The sequence below is a fragment of the Anoplolepis gracilipes genome, unplaced genomic scaffold (genome assembly GCF_047496725.1).
Source record: "Anoplolepis gracilipes unplaced genomic scaffold, ASM4749672v1 Contig20, whole genome shotgun sequence".
NCBI classification, from domain to species: Eukaryota; Metazoa; Arthropoda; class Insecta; order Hymenoptera; family Formicidae; genus Anoplolepis; species Anoplolepis gracilipes.
In genome coordinates, this window is record NW_027328668.1 from 102,000 (window position 1) to 127,099 (window position 25,100).

The 25,100-nt window shown below is 29.6% G+C and overlaps 2 protein-coding genes across 5 annotated transcripts in view; both read left to right on the forward strand.

Moving 5' to 3' along the window:
* LOC140675663 (tubulin polyglutamylase TTLL5-like) overlaps positions 1–25,100 on the forward strand; it is a 59,219-nt gene that overhangs the window by 17,598 nt on the left and 16,521 nt on the right. For all 4 annotated transcript variants that reach the window (XR_012048425.1, XM_072910272.1, XM_072910273.1 and 1 more), the window contains exons 2-4: positions 2,027–2,218; positions 6,507–6,590; positions 13,316–13,439. Coding sequence is in view for 3 of the 4 variants with exons in the window: in XM_072910272.1 (XP_072766373.1) it covers positions 2,034–2,218; positions 6,507–6,590; positions 13,316–13,439 (393 nt within the window). In the remaining variant the exon portion in view is untranslated. The remainder of the gene's footprint in view (positions 1–2,026; positions 2,219–6,506; positions 6,591–13,315; positions 13,440–25,100) is intronic.
* On the forward strand, positions 18,552–25,096 carry LOC140675664 (cytochrome P450 9e2-like). The gene is made up of 2 exons (XM_072910274.1): positions 18,552–20,373; positions 20,770–25,096. The coding sequence occupies exon 1, from the start codon at positions 18,845–18,847 to the stop codon at positions 20,369–20,371; it is 1,527 nt and encodes a 508-aa protein (XP_072766375.1). The 5' UTR covers positions 18,552–18,844; the 3' UTR covers positions 20,372–20,373; positions 20,770–25,096.

The following is a 25,100-nucleotide window of genomic DNA, read 5'->3' on the forward strand; positions in this document are numbered from 1 at the left end:
TTCTTATAAATATTTTTTAATAATGTTTACTACCATATTCTTACTTAAATTTAGTAAATTGCAAATTTTTTTATATGATTTTCATTTTGGGTATAAAAAATTGTTATATTATTTTTGCTTTTGCATCCCATTTATTATTGTAATTAATCTATATTAATGTACTATCAATAAATATTTAAGTAAAACTAGCATATTGAGATATGTTATAGTTGTATTTATCAAAATGAATCACAAAATATATTTTTTGTTCGAATATTTTTACAGTCTAAAAATTAACCTTTATTAATTTATAATTTATTATATTAAATATATATTAAATATATATATATATATATATATATATATAATTCTCGATTGGGTCGTGGAAAATGCGACTTGAGTTTACTTTTGGGACTTTCGCGATAATTAGGAGAAATAAGAATGCGATGTTTGAGAGTAAAAGAGATAAACTAAAATAATTAAGAGTCAACTTACTACCTTAGCTGATTCTTAGAGCTTTGGAGAATTAGCAGGAAAAGTCAGTTTGTTGTAGCCGTTCGAGAGAGTGAGCCGATGGGGGTTGAAGCTTTGGTTTCACTGACACTAACTCCAGCCGCGAATTGAGTGACAAACTCATAAACTCAGAAAAGAATTGTGACTTGTGATTTGTGAATTATGAATGGTGAATGGTACATGACTTGTGAGTAGCGACTGCATCGTTCCCGAAAGTCTCCCTTTTTATATCAACTCTTGAAGGTGTGTGAGGCGAGAGTACGTATTAAAAATTGTTGATCGGCAGTATCTTTTTCCGCCTTATTTGATTGTTGTTGATTGGTGATAATTCCCGATCTGATATGGGCTTGTAGAAAATTAGGAAATTCTTATTCTTTGCATTTGTTCATTTCTTGAATTTGTGCAGCTGTGTTTGTTGTTCGGTTTTGATAACAGAGAAGATTGATAGTGTCTCATTATCAACCCTCTCTGTATTTATTTGGACATCGCGTTCAAATGTTTAGAATATTATGTGGCAAGAACGATCCACTTATCTCGAGCAACTTTTTGTTATCACCAATCGGATGATTATCATTTAATCCTACGTGGGAGGAAGAAACGTGGAGCCGTCAGAACGTAAAATATTAAAATATATATTAATATTTATTATATTAAATATATATTATTTTAAATAAATAAATTTCTATTTTTGAGAACTACTATAAAATAAGTATCTTAAATTAGAAATAAATCACATTAACATAATAATGGATAAGTACACATAAAGCAATAATTTATTAAATATCTTAGTATCCGAATATGTATTAATATAATTTATTGTACATACATAAATGAGATATGTCATTATATTAAAAAAATACATAAAAGTACAAAGTCTTTTACTCTGTTATTTGTTATTAACACTGACCTGCCCTCTACAGTCAAACTATTTGAATAAATAGGTTAAATAAATAGGTCCATTTCATGTGTGAAATCTTTACTTATTTTCATATATTTAGATATTTGGGAGCGTTTGAAAGAGTTTCATCTTCTTTTTTCTTTTCTAATCTTTATTCGGTATATTACAGTTATCCACAGCATGAAAAAACATTGAAGATCTGTACACATAAATCTCGTAGATTTGATATATGATTTAGGAAAATAAGTAATTCATACACACACATATTCATGTACACACACACAAAATTTAAATATCTATACATATATTTGTGATGCAGGAATTTAGATATAATATACTTATTGTTAGTGCTTCAAAAACTCATCTAAATATTTAAACATAATATATCTAGGCTAAAAAAAGGGAAATTTTTATGACAATGAATGAATCTCTCTTTCAGTAAATCTTTGATTGGCAATATAGTTGGCTTTAAAATAGACATACATATACATATATTGTATAAATATTTATTGTCTCTTTTTGAAAGAAAAAATTAAATTTATTCAATATTTTTTGTTTATATGTGAAAAATTTAAATATTACTTCTATTTGTTATTCATTTCTTATTGTATTTCATTAATTGTATTTCTATTTCAGATAACACATGATGTCTCAAAAAAACAATACCAAAAGAAATAATACTATTGTAATAGAAAGGATGGAAAAGAAACGTTCGAAAGAGCTTATGTCCTCTTCTAGTCTTTCTGGTATGTCGCAGTTATCCAATAGCAGTGAAGAAACATTGGAGGCCTTTATATATAAACCCCATAGATCTGATAACTTAGAAAAGTGAGTACAAATTATATACATATACGCACGCACTACGTTCGTGTATGCACAAAACGCACACTCACATATTGAATAATGCTTATAAAGTATTATAAACTGTTTTCTGAAAAGTTATTTAAAATAATAATAAAATATTTTTCTTATGTTTGAAAATTTACTCAGTAAACACTATCATATTAATGTTATAAAACTACGATATAATTGAATATTAGAAATAATATTGCATAAATTTTATTGGTAAGTTACCAATTAGTTAGAATTTCTCAATAAATATAAATGTAATAACACACATTACATTGTTGTTATATATAAATATAATAACGTACATTACATCGTTATTACATATAGCACTAATGATTAAGTTAAACTTATTCAACAAATAATAAAATAAATGATATTTATGAAATTTAAGTTTTAATTTCCATAAAAATTATATACTGATTTTTTGTCTCAAATAGCCGTTATCCGCCTATTGGTAGTAACAAATAATAGATCGCCTACTTATTATCATGTTATATTAGGGAAGTTTAGGAACAAAAGTAACAATTTGCACATTAATTTTTAGATTTTGCATTTTATTAAATTTTTATATCTTTTTTATTTTTATTTAATTATTTATTTATTTTTTAGGTATTAACTTATCAGCACACATGTTCAAAAGGTGTTTATAAGAGATTCACAGGATATTAAAATATGTTTTAAGATTTTATGGATTTCTTATAAACATCTTTTAAATATGTGTGCTGTTAGGTATGTTTATTTTCTAATCAAACATTCAACGAAAATATTTGTAAAATAGTTCCGCACTTTTATAGGCAAACGGTTTGTGAAAATCGTGTATCGTTACTTTTATCTCTACTCCTGAGATTGATTATAACAGGGTCTTAAAATAGTTGTAATATTCTATTTGAAAAATAATAAAAATTAAAAAATAAAAAAAACCAAATTTGCAGTTTTATTACATAAAAGAAAAAATAATTAAAAAAATAATTTTTTAAAATAATATAAAAATGATATTAATAATATATATAACAAAAGATTAATAAATTTTACTTAAGGGGTTATACTACTCTGGCGTGCTGAAAAATGAGACTTTTTTTAGGAATTTTTTTTCCACTACTAATAAAGCAATCAAAGTAGAGTTTTTCAGGGTTTATTATATGTGTTTTAAGGTATACAAAAATATTTTTTATTTTGAGTTAAGGTACAAAATGGCGTCGTGGCAGTAGGTAACGTGAGAAGGTTCGTCTCTAAACGGTGTGCAGGGTAACAATCTCCAGACAGCACCTAGAGGGGTGAAAAAATTTTTTTCATAATCTACATTAGGTTTTCTTTGGAAATACATACGATTATTAAAAAATATTGATTTTTGCAAATTTGGCATCAATTTTAATTTTTTTTTTTGGTACAAAATCGATCTTAAATTGTTTATAAAAAATGTAATTGTTTATCGATCGTAAAAATCGTGTGTACTTCCAAAGAAAAACTAATGTAGATTATGAAAAAAATTTTTTCACCTCTCTAGGTGCTGTCTGGAGATTGTTACCCTGCACACCGTTTACAGACGAATTTTCTCACGTTACCTACTGCCACGATGCCATTTTGTACCTTAAATCAAAATAAAAAAATATTTTTGTATACCTTAAAACACATATAATAAACCCTGAAAAACTTTACTTTGATTATTTTATTAGTACTGGAGAAAAAAATTGCTAAAAAAAAAAACCTTATTTTTCAGCACGCCAAAGTAATATAACCCCTTAACAATTATATAGAGACTTTAGTACAATACAGTTACCTCGAAAATTTTTAATTAATCAATAGCCATAATTACGATTATCTTTCTAATTAAATATTATCCAATTTATATCGTGTTTCGTGTCATTGTAATCACAAAAACTTCATTAATCCATTAAAATTATTTTCTAACCGATAAAATGCGAAATAAAAGTTTCAATTTTTATTTTATAAGATGTTTATATTATAGATAAGATAAGATCTCTGCGAGAATGGTGCATCGTCGAAAGCGAGAGAGAGAACGAATAAGGAGTAAGCGAGATGAACAACATCAAAGCGTTCCGAAGTTCTCGTTCACGAGGATTCCTTCATCCATTGTTTTTCGTATCATATATCTCACTATAGAAAACTCTTTTATTTCGCATTTTATCGATTTGAAAATAATTTTAATGGATTAATGAAATTTTTGCGATTAAAATAACACCAAACACGACATAAATCGAATAATATTTAATTAGGAAGATAATCATAATTATAATTATTAATTAATTAAAAATCATCCGATTTATATCATATTTGGTGTCATTTTAATTATAAAAATCTCATTAAACCATTAAAATTATTTTTAAATTGATAAAATATGAAATAAAAAAGTTTTATTTTCTATAGTGAGATGATATATGATATGAAAAACAATAAATATAGAAATCCTCGCCAGCGAGCCTTCGGGCTCTTTTATGTTAGTTGTCTGCTTGCTCCTTATACGTTCTCGCTCTGTTCCTTCGGCGACTCTCCTTGTCACACAAACAGATTGTCGCACCGTTCATTGCAACATCACGCGACTAATCTACTGTTCTATTTTACCCTTTTGTACAAGTAGTATTACACTCACATAGAAACACAAAGGACAATGTTAAAAAACCTCGTTTTTTTTCGCCCCTCAGCGGAACGGGTAAAACCTATTGGAAACGTTTTGATTGAGTGTCTGTTTGACGAAAATGAACCCTGGAATTTCCAGAATTGAGGGGAAAAGTTTTGGCGCTAAAATAAAGATGCATATAATGAAAAATAAGGATAAGTTTACGGAAGAAAAAGTTTCTGTGTTTTAAGCGCTATTTATTTTTACTGAATTGTTTTCTAATACTAAAACCAACAAAAGAATGCAATTTTCAATACACCATGGCTCCCACAAGAATTGAAATCTCAGAATAAATTGATTAATATTTTTATGTACATATTTAAAAGATTAAAATAAAAAATAAAAAAATAATTAAAAATTAAAAAATAAAAAAATAAAAAAAATTAAAAAATTAAAAATAAATAAAAAAATAAGAAAAAGAACAATTAAAAAACAAAAACATGGAGTGTAAAAAGGATCGCCTTCTCGTGGTGCACTCTGGAACAAAATATGTGACTAAATGATTCTTCTTAGAAAATATTATTCTGAAGAATCATATAATATAATTATTTATTTTTAATTTTTTAATTTTTTTAATTTTTTTTATTTTTTAATTTTCAATTATTTTTTTATTTTTTATTTTAATTTTTTAATCTTTTAAATATGTACATAAAAATATTAATCAAAATATATTTATATGTAATTAATATTTTTATGTACATATTTAAAAGATTAAAAAATTAAAATAAAAAATAAAAAAATAAATAAAAATTAAAAAATTAAAAAAATTAAAAAAATTAAAAAATTAAAAATAAATAAATAAAATAAGAAAAAGAACAAATAAAAAAACAAAAATATGGAGTGTAAAAAAGATTGCCTCCTCGTGGTGCACTCTGGAACAAAATATGTGACTAAATGATCCTTCTTAGAAAATATTTTTTTTCAAAAAAAATTCTTTTAATTTTTATTCTGAGATTTCAGTTCTTGTGGGACACATAGTGTATTGAAAATTGCATTCTTTTGTTGGTTTTAGTATTAGAAAACAATTTTTAAAAGTTTTAAACAACGATCTCAATTTACGGTGACTGTTTTATTTAAAAATTCTTAAGTAGGCTAGAGAGCCTTTTGAATGTTTATGCACGGCTCAGTTTCTAGCATTTGTTATCTTACGGTTTAAAATTCTCGTCTCGCTTATCAGATCTTCGTTGGTGATCTTTTATGAAAGAAAAGAATCATGGAGTCCACCGGACGTAACAGTACATAGCATAAAAAATTATCAACGGGCGATAAATAAATATAATATATAAAATTAAAAACTGATATAAATATTCTAAAAACTGTCAGTAAGTCTGGTTTTTGTAAATTGTATGTACTAAAATACTTAATTCCGACGGTAGCCCTTTAGCGACTAAATATTGCCTGTTTTTAGAACATTATTTTAATTGCTCTTTATGTCAATTTTTATTATTATTAATTGTTTAATTGTAATTAGAGCTCTTAATTGCTATTTAACTTAAATTTATTTGTTTATTTATTAATATAACTAGATAATATAACGAATGCAGATGAAAGATATTTGATTTTATGATAAATGTGCGATACTGATAAAAATCATATTTTAGAATTTAACATTTTATAAATGCTTACTTACAGCACAACAAATGCAAGAAATGCACAAAACAACGAATGGTTATTAAATGGACCAAATGGAAATAAGACACCTGTATTATATTTTAAGTAAGTTGATATTAAAAACTATCTAATAAATTATCTAATTTTTATTTAGATATCTAAGCGGATATATGCGCGCGCATTCACAGCCACATACACACAATACATATACACAGAGGCTGTCTATTAATAATTGCATCACTTTTCATATGCAGGTAAAGCGAATTAAAACGAATAGGAAAATCCTTTGCTTTTGCAATTTTTTCAATAATTAATGAAAAATTAATTTTAAAAAATTAATTAATTTAAAAAAATTTATCAGTTAACACGAGTATAAGCATTATACTTATGGAGAAATTAATCGGTTTTTAAATTAATCTCTCATTATTATGAATTAATTATTAGAAAATCAGAAAACAATAGACCATTTTCCTACTTCCGCTCTTGGATATAAGCGATTATTATACACCTTGCATATAAGAGTTCAAAAAGGGACGGCAAAATATTTCGAAACCTAAACATTTTATAGAAAATGTTAAATACAAAAGTTGTTGAGTGTCAGATAATGTATCAAATGAGCATATTAATTTGTTTTTGGATTTAGTTTTTAAGATCGGGTAAAAATATTTTCGAATATGAATTTTTTAATATAATTTTCTAATTTTTATTGCATATTCTTATAATAATTGAGGACGAGATTTCGAAACACTTGTCATAAATCTTTTTTATTAGAAAACTTCTTGAATTATTAATTTTTAAAGTTTTAATATTGTTGGTACTCACACAAAATGTATTGCGTGAAAGTTGCGATCGGGTTTATACATCTCTTGTGTGCATATGTGGGCGCGAGTATGTGTGTGCGCGTGCATGTACTGCGTGTATGTCACGTAAAGAGCAGGACTTGTAGTTCGTCATTTTTAAAGAAGTATTTAGTATATTTGGTATTTAATAACAATCCATAGTCCTTTTTTCAAATGTAATTTTAATGTAATATATTCTCAAAATTATGATTATTTTAAATGCATTATTAAATGTGCCATAAATAAAAGATTGCTGGATTTATGGAAGTTTTTAGATTGATACTTTTGCAAACATTTTTTATATTTACTAGCTTGATTGAACTTTTGTAGACCTTTTTTATAAATATGTATTATAGTTTATCAACCCAACCACGCAATTTTCTAAATGCGAAGGTTCTGTAAATTTCAAAATTCGTAACGTGGAAAATAAAATGAAAAAAACTTTATTATAGTATTTATTGTAACGTATTTTAGATCTTAACATATATATCTCAACATATTTCATATACAGGATGGGCCATTTTAAACAATACGGTCAATTTTTTCGTAAACTAAGTGAAATATCGAAAAATATTTCAGACAAAAGTTGTATGGTTTCGAGGGGACCATAAAATGGTACCATTGGTTTGATCTTGGATAGTCACTTGAAGGTCATGTGAATGTTACCTCAATTTTTTTAAATGGCACCCCTCATTTTTTATTACATATTCTTGTAGCTGAATCAATTGGTGTAAAAAAAACACATAGTTATCTTTAAGAAAAAATCTGAATTTGCAACTAGCAGTTACACATTTTTACTTTAACATAATTATGTGTTTTAATTACACCAATTGATTCGTCTCATTATTCTGTGCATAAAAGTATTAAGGTAAGATAATCGAGAAATGAATATTTTACAAGATATCTTGTATTTTATGTCAAAATATTGCAACTTTGAAGTCTTATAACTCGAAAAGTATTCAATGAAAAAATATTTTATTATAGTATTTCGTAAAGCTCTCGAGATAAGCTACAAGAATATGTAATAAAAAATAGAGGTTTTCATTTAAAAAAATTGAGGTAACCTTCACGTGACCTTCAAGTGACTATCCAAGGTCAAACCAATGGTACCATTTTATGGTCCCTTCGAAACCATACAACTTTTGTTTGAAACATTTTTCGATATGTCGCTTAGTTTACGAGAAAATTGACCGTACTGTTTAAAATGGCCCACTCTGTATATCTTACAAAATTTACCTTTCGGAAATATCACACATCGCTCTGGAGTCGTATGAGTTTATTACTCTATCTAAATGGCATTAGTTATGAGGTCTGAACAGCTCAGGTAGTTAGAACAGTTGCTCGGAAAATAAAAGGTCTTAGGTTTGATTTCCAATTCAGCTATTCATGCCTCATATATTTTTCTAGTCCATAAAGTATAATATAATTAAAGTATAATATTTACAATTATATATTTACAAATAATTATTTACAAATCATTTTTTGGACTGAAAGATATTGCGAATGCCTTATACAGAATACGATTGCTCGATAGATGCTGATGATGATGACAACATGTTTAAGTCTTCTGATTCCTCTTCTTCATACTCTGAAATGTTTGAATCTTTTTCCTCTTCATTCTGTTCCAGTTTTTTTTTCTGATTCATCTGTGTTATCTTTCAATTCTATTCTTGTGGTTTATTTTTTTTTTTTTTTTTATGTTTTTCAATGTTATACTTTTTAAATTTGAAATTTCTGGATATGATTATTTTCCTTCTTTGTTCCCATAGTCCATCCATTCGTTGAATATCCCACTATTCTGTACAGTTTGGTCCTTTCATCCGTTCCTTTCATCAGTTTCTTCAAGGGTTCCAAAACTTTCACATAAGCCTCACATCCAAACATTTTAATCCTGCTTAAATCAGGTGTTTTGTTTTCTCATTTTTTCCACTGACATCAAGATTTGACATCACATCAAGATTTTTAGTCGAAAATCTATTATGTAGGTATGCTCCTATATATATGGCTTCTCCCCACATATTTTTATCCATCGGTATCAAATATTAAAACCCTTACTCTGTCTATAATTGTTCTGTTTATTCGTTCTGTTTTGCCATTTAGTTGCGGTGTATATGGAGTTGTGTAGTCAATTATTATTGATTATATTCTTTGGTCTTATTCCACTTTTGCACCTTCCGGTCACATATTACTCTTTTCCATTGTTACATCTCAATTTTAATACCTTAGAATGATGTTGTCTTTTCTACTCTCTCGACGTATTCTATAATTGCATGTGGAACCTTGCTTTTATGTTTTAACAAATAAACTGTTAAAAATTTAGTATAGTCATCTACAAATGTGAGAAAATATTTTTTTCCATCCCTTGTATATAGTTCTATAAAACCGCATACGTCTGTATGTATGATTTCCGGTTTATTTGCCCTTGTTCTTTTGTTATTAAAGTGTAACCTTGTTTGTTTGGTTTTCATAGAGGTTTCACATACCTTGTCTATTGAGTCAATGTTTGCCTTATATTCATTCCTTGAGATATTTGCAGTAAGTTTTTCATACCTTTTTTGTTGAGATGTCCTAATCTTCTGTGCCACATTTTGCATGTTGCAATTTATCTCCTATTAGATATGCATTTCTTTTATTTTCTGGTTTTAGTATTATACCATACAGTCCGTTTTCCATCTTTTTACCTGTTAACACTATTCAATTATTAAGACTGATTTATATGTTGTCTTTAGTAAAGAGTACTTATCAATAATTTTTAGTAATTGCGTTGACTAATATCAAATTTGCGCTTAGATCTGGAACAAACATAACTTCTTTCAATAAACATCTCTCAAAATCCATATTTCCGATTCCTTCGGTTTTCATTAATTCATTTAGTTTTGCCATTCTGATTTTAGATTCGATTCTCCTTAGATTCTTCATGTGTTTACTATTATTTACCATATCCTGTAGTACCTGAATCTACTATCCAACTTCAGCATCATAATTTCAACTAAAAAGCTTCTTTACTCTCCTTATTCCAAGAAAAACAATTTTTTTCTAAATTATTTATTTTCTTACATATATTGCATTGCTTATTAGTATTACCTTTTTTTTCGACAATTTGCAGCAAAGTGTCCTCTCTTACCGCAGCTGAAACATTTCTTAGCATTCCTTCATATCCCTTTGACTTAGAGTTTTTGGCCAGGTGGATGTTTCCGTCATATTTCTAGCATTTTACTTTGCTCTTAAAGTTTACTGATAGTTCTTTAATCGTATTATATCTTTCGTATTATTCAATTCTTCGACCAACAGTCTTGCTATCAAGTTCTCTAGCTTTTTTTCTTCCAAAGGAGTTCATTCCCACGCAGTAGCAAAATGTTTGTATTTTTCCGGAAGTGTTGCTAATATTTTTGACATCAGCATGTCATCATTCATATCAGCATCTGACGACCTTAATTGATGAGGTTTTCCAATTTGCTTAAGTGCGTTGCCATATCCTCATTTTTGTCGAAGGCATTCACAAAAAATGTCTGCAACAAATTACAGTTTTGACGTTTGTTGACCCTCTCTTACTTGCAACTTTTTGGGCGAAACAAAGTTCACATTGCCTGGTATTTCAAATGCGAAACAAGATATACACTTAGATACGTAGATTTGTAATTTACTGTGTGAACGTACAGTTATATTGCTTGGTTTAGATGCGAAACGAGGTTTATATTTCTATGATTTTACATGGGTATCTAACGTAGTTTATAACTTTTCGCGCGATATTCAGTACATCTTGTGCTTTGGATGCGAAAAAGATATAATTATATGGTTTTATATGGGTTGTGAACTATGAAATGTACTTTTTCAATTTCTTGTTTTTTCGTGATAATGATATTTTAATATGTTGTTGTTTATAGTTTATATTAATAAAATGAAACAATTTAGTAAAATATTTGTGAATTTTAATCTTATTTTTATATGAAAGTCTCAAAATTGTTTATTTAGATAATTAAAATTTAATAACTTTGGAAACTAGACGTTTCTGTCTAGTTGTACTTGTGTCATTCGTCTGTATTTAATAAGTATATGCTTGTAAAATTTTATCAAAATCGGACGGGGGTCGCATACGAACTACGGATCTTAACTGATTGAATTTTCTTATCTTTAACTTATTATTCTAAAAACGGCGCATTATATTGATTTTAAATTTACATCAAAGTTTTTTGTTAAAAAGATCTTTAAAACAAAATAAAAAAATGCGCAACTTTAATTACAATTTTTTGGAACTTTTTTATTTTTTTTCTAAAATTAATTTCTGAGTGATCTCTTCAAAAATTAGTTTTCCTTTGATATCATGAAAAATTGAAAACAGCAATCTTTTATTTTTTCTTAGGTAACCTTATCTTTTCTTAAGTAAGAAAAAATATGAAGAATTTTTACCTAAAGAAAAAAAATATAGAAATACAAAAGAAATATGACGTTATTTTTAATATTAAAGTTACTATTGTAAGAGATTTAAGAATGTGAACGTTAATTATCATTATTACTTCTCTTTCTTTTTTTCTTCTTGCACTAATTGTCACTTTTCCATGGCAATGTGGGATAGCAAGGATCGATGGCGGTAACGACGAAATCAGCCAACATTATATGTATCTACACTCACATGCATAATGTCTTTATTACAAATTGAAATCTACTGAATACAGAAAAAAATACTGAACGTCGCGTTCAAATGTAATTGAACTTATATGGAACTTCTTTTTCTTTAACTATTCGCGGGACTGTGAGCCTTTCGCGGAACGGCTATGCTCCGATACGATAGTCGAAATTTTTCTAAGTCCCACGTTTGCAATTTGCTCCGATAATGTCTTTAATTTCGGTCTACACGTGCCAAGAAGGCTCTGCCAAATTTCGCCTTCACGTCGATGTTGCTCGAGGTTGTTTGTCGCATTTCTAAGTCGTGTTTTTCCGCTGTTTTGCTCAACGATCTTTCTTCTCGAACTTTTGCTCGCTTCTATATCTCGACACGTGGCGCGTTCGAGATATATCGAAATATTACTTTAATTATTTTATTTTTCTTACACTATTATATATATATATAGTAACTTTAGTATTAAAAATAACGTCATATTTCTTTTATATTTCTATATTTATATTATTTTTATTATATCTATATATTATTATATATACAGGGTGTCCCAGAATTAGCGGATCAACTCTCGTGAGTAGATAGAGCGTGTTAAACTGAAGAGAAAAATCTTATATCATTTTGCTAAATTCGCAATAATTAATAAGATATAAATTAATAAAAATCGACCAATTCGTGCCAGGATAAGCGCGCGGCGCGAAGAAGCCTCCTAATTGTTACTTGATACTAGACGCGCGGCGAGACAGTAGACGGAGCATTCTACAAAGGATGTACAAAGGACGTACAAAAGACGTATAGTACTGAAAGAGACACGTACAGTGCGCGCTGCGTTTATATGTCTCGCCGCGTCTAGTATTAAGTAACAACTAGGAGGTTTTTTCGCGCCGCGCGCTTATACTGGCACAGATTGGCCGATCTTTACTAATTTACATCTCATTAATTATTGCGAATTTAGCAAAATGATATAAGACTTCTCTTCAGTTTAACACGCTCTATACATATATAGTATAAGGATATATACATATATATGTATATATGTCCTTAAACTATAGACTTATATAATAGATTGCGTGAGAGAAACGTACGCTGACACAAGAGTGAGAGAGCAATAGATGAAATGATACTCTCTGTCTATATGTGATTAATAGTAAGTGTGGGAAATGAGAGGAGTGAAATAGAGTAAATGTTTTCCCCTTTTTTCTCAGTTATTTTCCCCCTTTTTTGTAAAATGTGAGAGAAAGAGAGAGAGAGCGGAAGATTCCGTCACTATTTCTGTCTTCCTATGTTGGCGTTCGTGCGCTCATAAGAAGACACAGTCTATTATATAAGTTTATCTCCTAAACTTTTTAAGCAATTACATTCTATTTATTCTTCAGATGTTCCGCTTTAGCCACACCACCAGAAGATCCACCTGCGAAACAGTTACACATGACTTATAAGATCTTTCAGACAGATACAAGACTCATCAATCTTCTGCTGCAATCGCATGGCTTAATAGAGGTAAAGTATTATACAATATATTATATATAAAAAAACACCTAGTGTCTGTACTAAGTTTCCTGTAAACAAGCTGATCCATGTATTTTTACGCGAATCGGATAATTGAGAGTAACCATTAAAATAACCGCTGAATGAATTAAATTCTTATTAGAGTTAAGCGATAGCTTGAGTTTGAATTATATAAATTATAAGATATAAAGAAAGTCTTTATTTTTGTTTTACGTGTATCATAAACAATGATATTATAACGCAAAGTTGAAATGTGAAATTTTTTCATTAAGGGTCGACAGGAGTGACGAGAAAATTCCAGCATTACTGTCACCAACATTGAGAAATAAACTCTCATTCAATGTATTGCTGTATGTCTGTACACGCACAAACATTATTGCATTTCAAGAGAGACAAAAACGACATTATTGTCTCTCATTATCTCTTCTTAGCAAATGGTGCTACCAACATTGATTCATTACCTGTACCTTAGATACAGATAGCGATATTCGTAGTTTTGAATATTTAGAGAAAGTCATATTCTTTCATGACTCTATTATAGTATATTTAGTATCTTTACAAAAAATGAGAAACTACATATAGAGCCGAATTTTGCATTTTGGCTATTAAAAATTTATAATAAATAGAATATCAATTTGGGGGACAGTTACACCTGATTCGCGGTTAGCAGCACGTTTTTGAAAATTTTATTTTGACTTTTTTTCCAAAAAATCGCTCTGTACGTAGATAAAACCATTCTGCTGATTACGAGTATCATAATTTAATCTCGATCTTCTCTGCATTTTAGCCAAAATACATTAAAATGAGAATTACGAATCACTCTCCGCGACAGGTCTCCATAGTGTCTTCTGTCGTAGAGATCCTCTAGAAAGGGATTAGAATAATTGCTTACGTTTTCTGCTGATTACCATTTGTGGTAAAACCGGAAACAGCGAAAGAATATAAAGATAAGATAGATAGATATATAAAACTTCTACATAGACAGTGACAGCATAAAATTTATAATTGAGTCATTTCCGCATTTACTACAAATGGCGTCAGTTATTCCTATCCATCTGTGGAGGATCTCTATCCTGTCATAGAGCCCCTATAATAAGGGTCTGGACACCGTATGTTTGAGATTTAATTAACTCCGCCATGTCTGGGTTGAACTTGCGTTGGGATAACGTCAGTTTTCAGTGACAGCATGACAACACAAGGAGAGATCTACGAAGTGTGTTTTATATCATGATTAATATCTTTTATAAATATTTAGGTTTGTAAAAATTTATAGGAAGAGTTTACTTATAAAGAAATGGCTGTTTTCTTTTTGGATATAGTTCAATCACGTAAGAAATAAATTATTATTGCATAGCAAGATAACATCATTATGTATAATACATGTATCAGTTAATTCGTTAAAATAGCAAAAATTATATGTAGAAAATACTTATGAAATATATGTTTGTTTTGTTAATCAAAATTTAATGAATATATTTATATACAATTAATCTTATTATATCTATATACCAATTCTATTTTTACCTATAACAATAGCTACATATTTTTCAACGAACTAATGTATTATATGATACATATATGTATATTATCTTACATACGCACTAATGATTTAAGAGCAATAATGCAAGAAAAAGTTCAAAATTATTAATGTAATTTAAAACTACAAAAAAGAATTATATAATCCATAAAAACTTACTTTTTTAAAAAAAAGTAAGAAAAGACATTAAGTTCAGGCATGTCAAGAACTATTATATTATGTACTGTCCAAAATAGCGTTATTTTAAACTGTAAAAAACTGTTCTACAAATTATTTTAACATTGTAAAATATATCCTATAAAAATGATGATATCAAAAAATTACGCTACAAGGAGAGAACAGAAAAGAGTTTTAGCAATTATGACTTATACAATACACACACACACACGCGCGCACGCACGCACGCACGCACGCACGCACGCACGCACGCACGCACGCACGCACGCACGCACGCACGCACGCACGCACGCACGCACGCACGCACGCACGCACGCACGCACGCACGCACGCACGCACGCACGCACGCACGCACGCACGCACGCACGCACGCACGCACGCACGCACGCACGCACGCACGCACGCACACGCACACGCACACGCACACGCACACACACACACACACACACATTGTTACGTCTCTGTGTTATTCCTATGCCGCGATATCTGTTACTTGATGAGACAAGAAGAAGGTCATCTTCGCGTCTTTTAATAAATAACAGTAGACATCTTTGGAGACAGCTATCGTCGTGCGCGGGCGTATTGCCGACAGCTCTTATTTCTAATTATAATTAGAATATAAGTATACTTATGTATTGTATTTTGTGTTCTCTTATTATGAAAGTTCTTGCATTTCCTTATAAGTGTTTATCTTGCAATTTGCAAGACCGGTTGCAGCACGCGCATGTTCAATATATTTCGAGGTCGACTCGCGGATGTATCATTTTGGACGTAATTCGACATTTTATTCGATTGAGACTAAGAAATAATGGTGGTCGATAACCTAGCAACAACTTAGGATACAGAAAGCCATTAGGGCATGCTTGCAAAGCACGCTAGCGTCGACGCTTGAAACATAAGGACAATAGTCAACTCATTCAACTTCGAGAGTAATTGCGGGACGACAATGTTGAAGAAAGAAGGCAGTTATACACATATTGTGTACTGTGTTTTGTGTTTTTTCCTATTAAAGTTTTTTCTAATAAGTGTTTACTTTATACCAATTGATTCTTCCATTCTGCGCATAAAAGTATTGAAGTAAAGTAATTTAAAAAAAGAATATTTTATGAAATATTTCATAGTTTATAAAAAATTATATCGAATTAAAGTATGAGCTTATAAACTATTCAATTTTTTATCATCATATCTTTATAATTTGTTATGCAAATGTTGCCAGAATTCGATTTATATAAAAAAATTAGAGTAATCAAATAATAATACATGAAAATAAGATGTAGAGAGTTTGTTGCATTAGAAATCAAAAATCAGAAATTAAAATATAAAATGTAAATATAAAAAATACATAACGTTTATTAGTAAATAATATTATAAGAAATATCATAGAGAATATCATATTATCATTTATAATATTTGTATGAATATCATTTTATAATATTTGTGAGTGTTATATTTATGTAAGTACACCGATTAACAATAATTGTTCATTCATCCGGTATTTATTAATTAGTAAATTGATAGATACACCAAATAGGTAGAATCTAGTTTTTTGCGTATCACAGTTTTGCACATGGTACAGGTTTTTGTTTTATAAGAGATTGACACATAATCTGACTACTCTTAGGGACTGACATATAATTTGCGTTTGACTCATGCGTTTTATAAATAAATTATTAAGTTTTCTTTTCTGTTTTTTTAACTTTTTTTTATTTTTTGCAAATATTGACGACTTCTAAATCAATCACTAACTTCAACACCGATTTATTCATCTCCGAATCTTTAAATTTTGAAAGGGGACCCTAGACTGTGTCCAACATGAGCTTTTGTGAGGTGGATTATACCTTCTTATGCAAAGCGTGGCCCGCGAATGACATATTATACACGAATTCCAGTATACGATTTAAAACGAACAATTTTAAACCGCCCCGTAGGGGCGATTAGAGCGTTATGATTTGCTAGAGACTTTATCAATATGCGAACGACTATGTCCAATTTTAACATTTTCGATTTTTTAGTTCTTTTGTAGGTTTAAGTTACACTATTTGCGCCGAAGAGTGCTTGAAAGGTCAAGCCGAAACATCCGCTTCTCAATACATTTTCTCATGATATTCTCTATGATATTTCTTATGATATTATTTACTAATAAACGTTATGTATTTTTTATATTTACATTTTATATTTTAATTTCTGATTTTTTATTTCTAATGCAAGAACTAGCTCTCCACACTTTATTTTCATGTATTATTATTTGATTATTTAATTTAGAGAGCTTTTATACACCGTTAGTAAAATTAGAGTAGTTGTATTTAAAAAAAACGAGATTGATTTCCATGTATAATTTTGTAACGTACAAGGTTAAACTAATGATACCAATGATACCATCTTATGCCCTCCTCGAAGTTATAAAACTTTTATAAGTTACATTTTTCGAGATAAAAGTCTTGGTCTTTGAAAAAATGCCTGATACAGGCACTCTGCATATATATATATATATATATATATATATATATATATATATACATATATATATATATATATACATATATATATATATATACACATATATATATATACACACATATATATATACACACATATATATATACACATATATATATATATATATACACACATATATGTATATATACACATATATATATATAGATATATACACATATATATATATATATATATATATATATACACACATATATATATATACACATATACAGGGTGTCCCCGAATTGGCAGATCAACTCTCGTGGGTAGATAGATCGTGTTAAACTGAAGAGAAAAATCTTATATCATTTTGCTAAATTTGCAATAATTAATGAGATATAAATTAATAAAGATCGGCCAATACATGCCAGGATAAGCGCGTGGCACGAAGAAACCTCCTACTTGTTACTTGATACTAGGCGCGCGGCGAGACAGTAGGTGGAGCGGTCTACAAAGGACATACAAAGGACGTACAAAGGGCGTACTTAAAGAGACACGTACAGTGCGTTCTGCGTTTACGCTTGCTGCGCGCCTAGTATCAAGTAACAACTGGGAGATTTCTTCGCGCCGCACGCTTATACTGGCACGGATTGGCCGATCTTTATTAATTTATATCTTATTAATTATTGCAAATTTAGCAAAATGATATAAGATTTTTTTCTTCAGTTTAACACGCTCTATCTACCGACGAGAGTTGATCCGCCAATTCGGGGACACCCTGTATATATATATATATATATATATATATATATTATCAAAATAAAAAATAGCTAAAAACATATTTACTTAAAATATTTTACTAAATTTTGCGACAAAATTTTAACATTATCTCACAATTAATATCAACATTAATATCATCATTAATATTATCTTATCAAAAAATGCCTCATCGAGATATAATTAAGAATTGAAGTTGTGTGAGATATAAATGTTTACACAATCACATACACGTATTACGTAATAAATAGTTCACATGATGTTGCATCTGCGTCTGTATAAAAGAAAAATCATTGCAGCAGTAGAATGTCGTACTCCGACGTGTAACATTTCTTCGCACACGTCATTCAGACTTTAATAATTAGACACAATATTCAAATAATAGATTTCGCACAATAACATTCGTGCAATAATCTATATATTATTTTTTTTTGCAATTTTAATTCCATCCCTGTGAATAAATATCAGTATGATATACATAATTGTGTTGTCAGTGATCGCGGGTGCTTTAGGCATCTATTATTATTTCTTTAAACATTTGAACTTTTTCGAGAAACATGGGATACCGCATAAGATGTCTTTCCCATTAGTAGGATCGACACTCTTTCGTCGCGAATCGGCAGCTGAACTCGTTAAATCATTATATGATTTATCACCAGACGCCAAATACGTCGGCATGTATGACTTGAGCAGACCAGTCATAGTACTCCGCGATCCTGAGCTTATTAAATCCATCGCGTTGAAACATTTCGACATGTTTATGGATCATCTTAGCTTTATTGATGAAACTCAAGATTCAATTTTTGGTAAAAATCCCTTCGTCCTTCGCGGAGACAAGTGGCGCGAAGTGAGATATACATTGAGTCCGGCTTTCACGTCCAGTAAAATGAAAAGTATGTTCAAGTTGATGTCGGATTGTGGTGCCGATTTTGTCAATTACTTAACGAAATTACCAACGGAGAAGAGGATAATGGAAATGAAAGACATCTTTACAAAATATACAAGTGACCTAATAGCTACTTGCGCTTTTGGCATTAGTGTTGATTCAATGACAAATCCAAAGAACAAGTTCTATGTGTATGCCAAAGAGGCAACCAATTTTAACACTATCGCTTTTTTAAAGTTCCGTATATTTAGAAGCTTGCCTTGGCTGGCACGAATAATTAAACTGAAATTTATTCGTGAAGAAATAGCGAATTTTTTCCGGGATCTCATAAAAACCACAATAAGAACTAGGGATGAGAATGGTATTATTCGACCAGACATATTACAATTGATGATGGAGAATAGAGGTAAGGATGGTAAAACAGAATGGACTATTGACGATATGGTAGCTCAGGCGTTTATTTTCTTCTTTGGCGGTTTCGACAGCAGTTCTCAGTTAATGTGTTTTGTCGCTCACGAAATCGCGATAAATCAGGACATACAAGAAAGACTTCAAAATGAAATCGATGAGGTTTTGGAAAAAACAAATGGACAAATATCATATGAAGCAATTAATAACATGGAATATTTAAATGCTGTGATTGAAGAGACCCTCAGGAAGAATCCGATTGTTTTAGCGTTGGATAGATTATGTTTGAAAGATTTCGAGTTACCATCGACATTACCCGGAAAGAAACCCTTTATTATAAAAAAAGGATACGGCATATGGATACCAGTTTATGGACTTCATCACGATCCTCAATACTTTGAAGAGCCGGAAAAATTTAATCCCGAAAGATTTCGCGGGGAACAAAAGAAAAATAGTCTGAACTGTGGAGCCTATCTTCCCTTTGGTCTGGGTCCTAGAATGTGTATAGGTAACAGATTCGCGTTGTTGGAAACGAAAGTTCTGCTCTTTCATCTGCTAGCACGTTGCGATCTTAAACCTTGCGAAAAGACATCGATACCGCTCAAGTTTTCTAAAGTCGGCTTTACTTTGAGCCCTGAAAGAGGTTTCTGGTTGAATGTATCACCAAGAAAAAATCCGTATCATACTAAAGCTATATTGTAGCTGTAAGTAAATTTCATTAATTTAACTGAACTATCAAAATTAGTAATTGAAAAATATATAAAAAATGATTTTCTATTATTTTTTACAATTAATAACATAATATGATAATTATTTAACAAATAGTAATTAAAATAATTTCAAATTTATGCTATTTTTAGTCTTTTAGAATTTATGAAAAATGAAGCTTTTGTATTCCAAATATTAATAACCTTTATAAAATAAAAACGACGATGTTAAAATAAGGAAATCATTTCAAGTATATAAATATAACAAATTAATATTTTTTATTTAAAATAAAAATATAAATATATTTTATGTAACAAATTAATATTATATTATTTTTATAATATTTAATTAATTATATAAATATAATTGTATGTTTTATTTTTATCTTTCAGATAAAACATATGTAGAAAAACAATTATCAACATGAAGCAAAACACTTATCTCTTTTGACTTTCTGATATGGAGTTTCTGAATGATTTCTGATATTTATGTTGCTAATTCAAATAATGGAGCTAAAGCGATGGAATCATTTAAATGCTTATATAGAAATTTGTAGTATGCTAATATAATTTGAACAATGCAACAAATACACAGGATATATTTAGAAATATTAATTATAAATATACAGAAGGTCTAAACCATGTTGAAATTCTTTATTATATACATATTTTGAAAAATATATATTTTCTAAAAAATGTTTTAGATCAGCTGAAGGATTTAAAAAGATATATTTGTTGATTTTGTTAGTTTGACCTTGAGTGGCGTCGCCTATAATACATATTCTTTCACCATACATATTTCTTATGTGTTAAAAATAAAGCTGTCATTATCTCCTAGATATTTGTACAAAAGTAATAAAAGAAAAAATACTAAAAGATTAAAAATAAAAAACATTGAGTTATATTTATTTTATATATTTTATCTCGTATCGTAATCAACTTTATCTCGCTAATTATCTTTTGTTTGATGTAAACAACTTTGCAATTATTGTTGTGGTGATAAATCCCTTGCGTCTTTCACTCCTCAATCGCACCATTAACAATATTTTTTTCGGATGGCGATAAGCGGCTGATATACGGATTTTTCAGGCTGAATCTCTTTATTTTGTCTTTAACCATTGGAATACCCAATTACGATATAGAGCTTCGTTAGTGATGTACCATGAGGGATTAACAATGATTCTTAGCATCTTAAATTGGAATCTTTGAAGTATCTCTAAATTAGAGTCTAAATTAGAGGCTATTCCTTATAACTGAATTCCATAGGTCTACATCGGTTTGAGAATGCATTTATAAATTAACAATTTATTGTCTATTGATAATTGAAATTTGCAGCCAATAACCCAATACAGCTTTTTAAGTTGGAGTCCCAATTGCTTGCGTTTCATGAATATGTTTCTTCCAGTTTAGACCACAAACCAGGTGCATGTCCAAATATTTCACTTCATCGGTTTGAGTAAGTTGTTGTCCATTTAGAAAAAACAGAAAGATATGTTTTTTGCATGTAGTAAACGTAATATGAGCGGACTTGGTCTCATTTGCTTTAATTCGCCATGTTTTAAATCATTTTTGAATGGCATTTAAACTTTCTTGTGTTTTCAATGATGTTACAATAGGCTCCCTGGGGGCGGTTAGTATAGCGATATCATCCGCAAAGGTAGTTATTGTGACTCCCTTTATGCCAAGTAGGTCGGCAGTGAATAGTAAGTACAAACAGGAACTTAGTACGCTTTCTATAGGAACCCTGAATAGATTTTGTACAGTTTTGTTATTGTATTGTTGTAGTTGATTAAAAAATGTCTATCTTGTAGGACTTTAGAATGTAATGCGTGATATTCGCTTTTATTTTGTACCATTTTAGACCATTGTGCTACACTTTATTAAAGGCTTGTGAAATGTCAATAAACGCCGCGAAACAATATTTTTTGGCTTCGATTGCATCGTAAATTTTTTGGACACTTCTATGAATTTGTTGTATTGTAGAGTTTTAGTCTGAAGCCAAATTGGTGAGAAGAAATAAGCTGCTTATCATTTATGATTGGCCTATAATAAGCCTATTTAATATCAATTTTTCGAAGACTTTGGAATGGGATTGAGGGGAGCCTAATCGATCTATATGATTTTACATTTTCTGGTATGTTTGACAGGTTTTAATTTCATGATTATCTGTGCTACTTTCCATAGGGTAGGGAAGGACTTTATCCTGAGAATTATATATTTATTTGAAGAACGTAATATTGTACCTTCATTGGATAATTCTTTGAGTATATGCTGGTTATAAGATATATAATATCCGGGGGCTTTTCTAGAATTTAGAGTTGCTATAGCATGTATTTCTTTTTTGGCGAAAAATTTAATATAAATAGATATCTCACTCAAGGAATCCTCATTTAAAGTTTCATATATATGGGCTTCTTCTTGTAAACTAATTTTTCTAGAATTTGGAGTGAATACTCTAGAGAAATATTCTGTAAAACCTTTTTGCATCGTTTCTGGCCCAGTTTCAACTTCGAATAGGATGTGATACTTGTTGAGGTCTTTTAAATTTCTTGGTGGCTTTCTATAGGGAATATTCTGAGGCTTTAGAAGCACTTAGTCCACTTAAATATTTTTAGATCCCTTGATTTCTTTCCTCATTGAGTAGTTTTTTAGTTTGTTAATGATTCAGTTTAAACTAGAATCTTAGGTCGAGATCTCTTGTAACTTATCATTGCTTACAGATTTTATCGCTAATTTTTCGCGGATATACGTAGGGTATTAGAATTTAAAATCCTTACTCTGAAAATTGGGAGTAGAATTTCCGGCCGTTTGCTGAATGCAGTTATTGAAATAATCCATTGCCAAGAATATGTGCTCTTCTGTCTTCAATTATATACTACAGTATTCAAGGTATGTGTAACTTAGATTTTAAAAGAATCCCAGTCAGTTTTATGTAGAGCATAGGGCTTATCTTCCAAGATTATTCTGTTACTCAGATAGATTATAACGGGGGAATGATCGGAGGACAATTCGAAAAACGATTCAACTTTGAAATTATAGTTTTCGATATACCTTTAACAATGCCAAAGTCGAACAAGTCAGGTATTTTCTTGCTATCAGTCGGCCAAGTGAGCTCGTCAAATGAGATCGTTTCTAGCCCTAATAGTTCGATAGCGTTGAAAAGTTCTCTTCCTTTGGTTTGGGTTGTTCTTTATCCCCATTGAGTGTGTTTTGCGTTATAGTCATCCGCAGCAACAAAACGTTTGCCTAGTGTATTGAAAAATTTTAATAAATCTGTCTTCCCAGATTTTATGAATCTACTCGCAGATAAAAAATATCAGTTGTTTAAATTTTCTCAGATTTTGTTGTCGCTTAGTCGGCACTAAAAATGCATTTTATGAGCAATCTGACGCCGCGGTTTTTGAAATTTTATTAATTTATGATGTCTAAATGTTTAAACTAATTTTTCTAAATGGTGGCGGTTTGCCCACTATATTTTATTCAAATGCATTTTCACATTTATAATGTTCTCAGAAAAACAACAAATGTGCTTGAAATCGTAGGAAAGAAAAGAATCGTGGAGTCCAAATAACATGTATTATATATATTTATGTACCTATATTTATCCACTAATAACTCATTTAAGACTTATATGTACTTAATTTAATATTCACATAGAGTGTTGAATTTAGTAATACAAGTCGACACAAATATTATTCTATCTTTGTTCTCACTTGATGTCGAAAAAAGACAGAATAACACTTGTATTGCTAAATGGAAAGCATTCATATTAATCTTTCGATAAGATGATCACATAATCTCGTATTAATACTTCAATATTCCTTATGCACTAAGAATCATCAAGAAATTCAAACCAGTAGTCCGTGATTTAAACGTTATGCTCTTATATATGAGCATTAATATAAATTGCGACGGTTCATACGTGTACAAAAGACACTTTGAATGACGGAATGCGCAGTAATGTAATATATAAGATCCCATGCAAAAACTGATACATTATAGGATATACGAGCAGATTACTGAAAATTAGTCGAAATTTCTGAAGATAACCGAGCACCTAATTACATTAAATTCAGCTTAACACTCTGTTATTATGGATCACAAAATAAACAATCATAAGCTCGCATCGGGCGAAGTAGAAATATTGGATGAAGATTTATAAAAAGAGATTGTTGTGTCGGAAATAATATTCATCAAAGCCAAGTAAATAGTATAAACTTACAGAGCGATACAGAAAGTCAAGTATATCTCACGTTAGTGAATAATTTACCGAATATTTAATCCTAACGCTCAATTCCTTTCTTCAAAGGAACAATAAAGTTTGGAATTTATGGTTGTTTGTATCTCACTGTCGATTCTGGTTAATATAAAAGCGGTGAGAGCATACAACTTTATTAGTTGAGTGTGGACTTGTGCAGCATTCAATATTGCATTGCAGCATACTGATGTAACCGATAGATCATATAAAGGATAAGAATTATATACATGTATCGGAATTGTATATCCATACGATCATTAATATTATATAATTAGTATATAATATTCTGATGATGGTTCAATGAGAGACCGAAATGTGCAATAAATATTGTACAAATAGAATAAGAAAAATTTGGCATTTTTATTTATCACATTTGGTTCTCAATTAGCTCAATTCCCTATTAGTAAATAAAACATTTCTTCGTTTCAATAAAAAATAATATTTCTGTATTAATATTTTTGTTTTC

Bases quoted from the DNA above. Each gene is read 5' to 3' on its own strand.
- LOC140675664 (XM_072910274.1), top strand. From the start codon at position 18,845: ATGATATACATAATTGTGTTGTCAGTGATCGCGGGTGCTTTAGGCATC.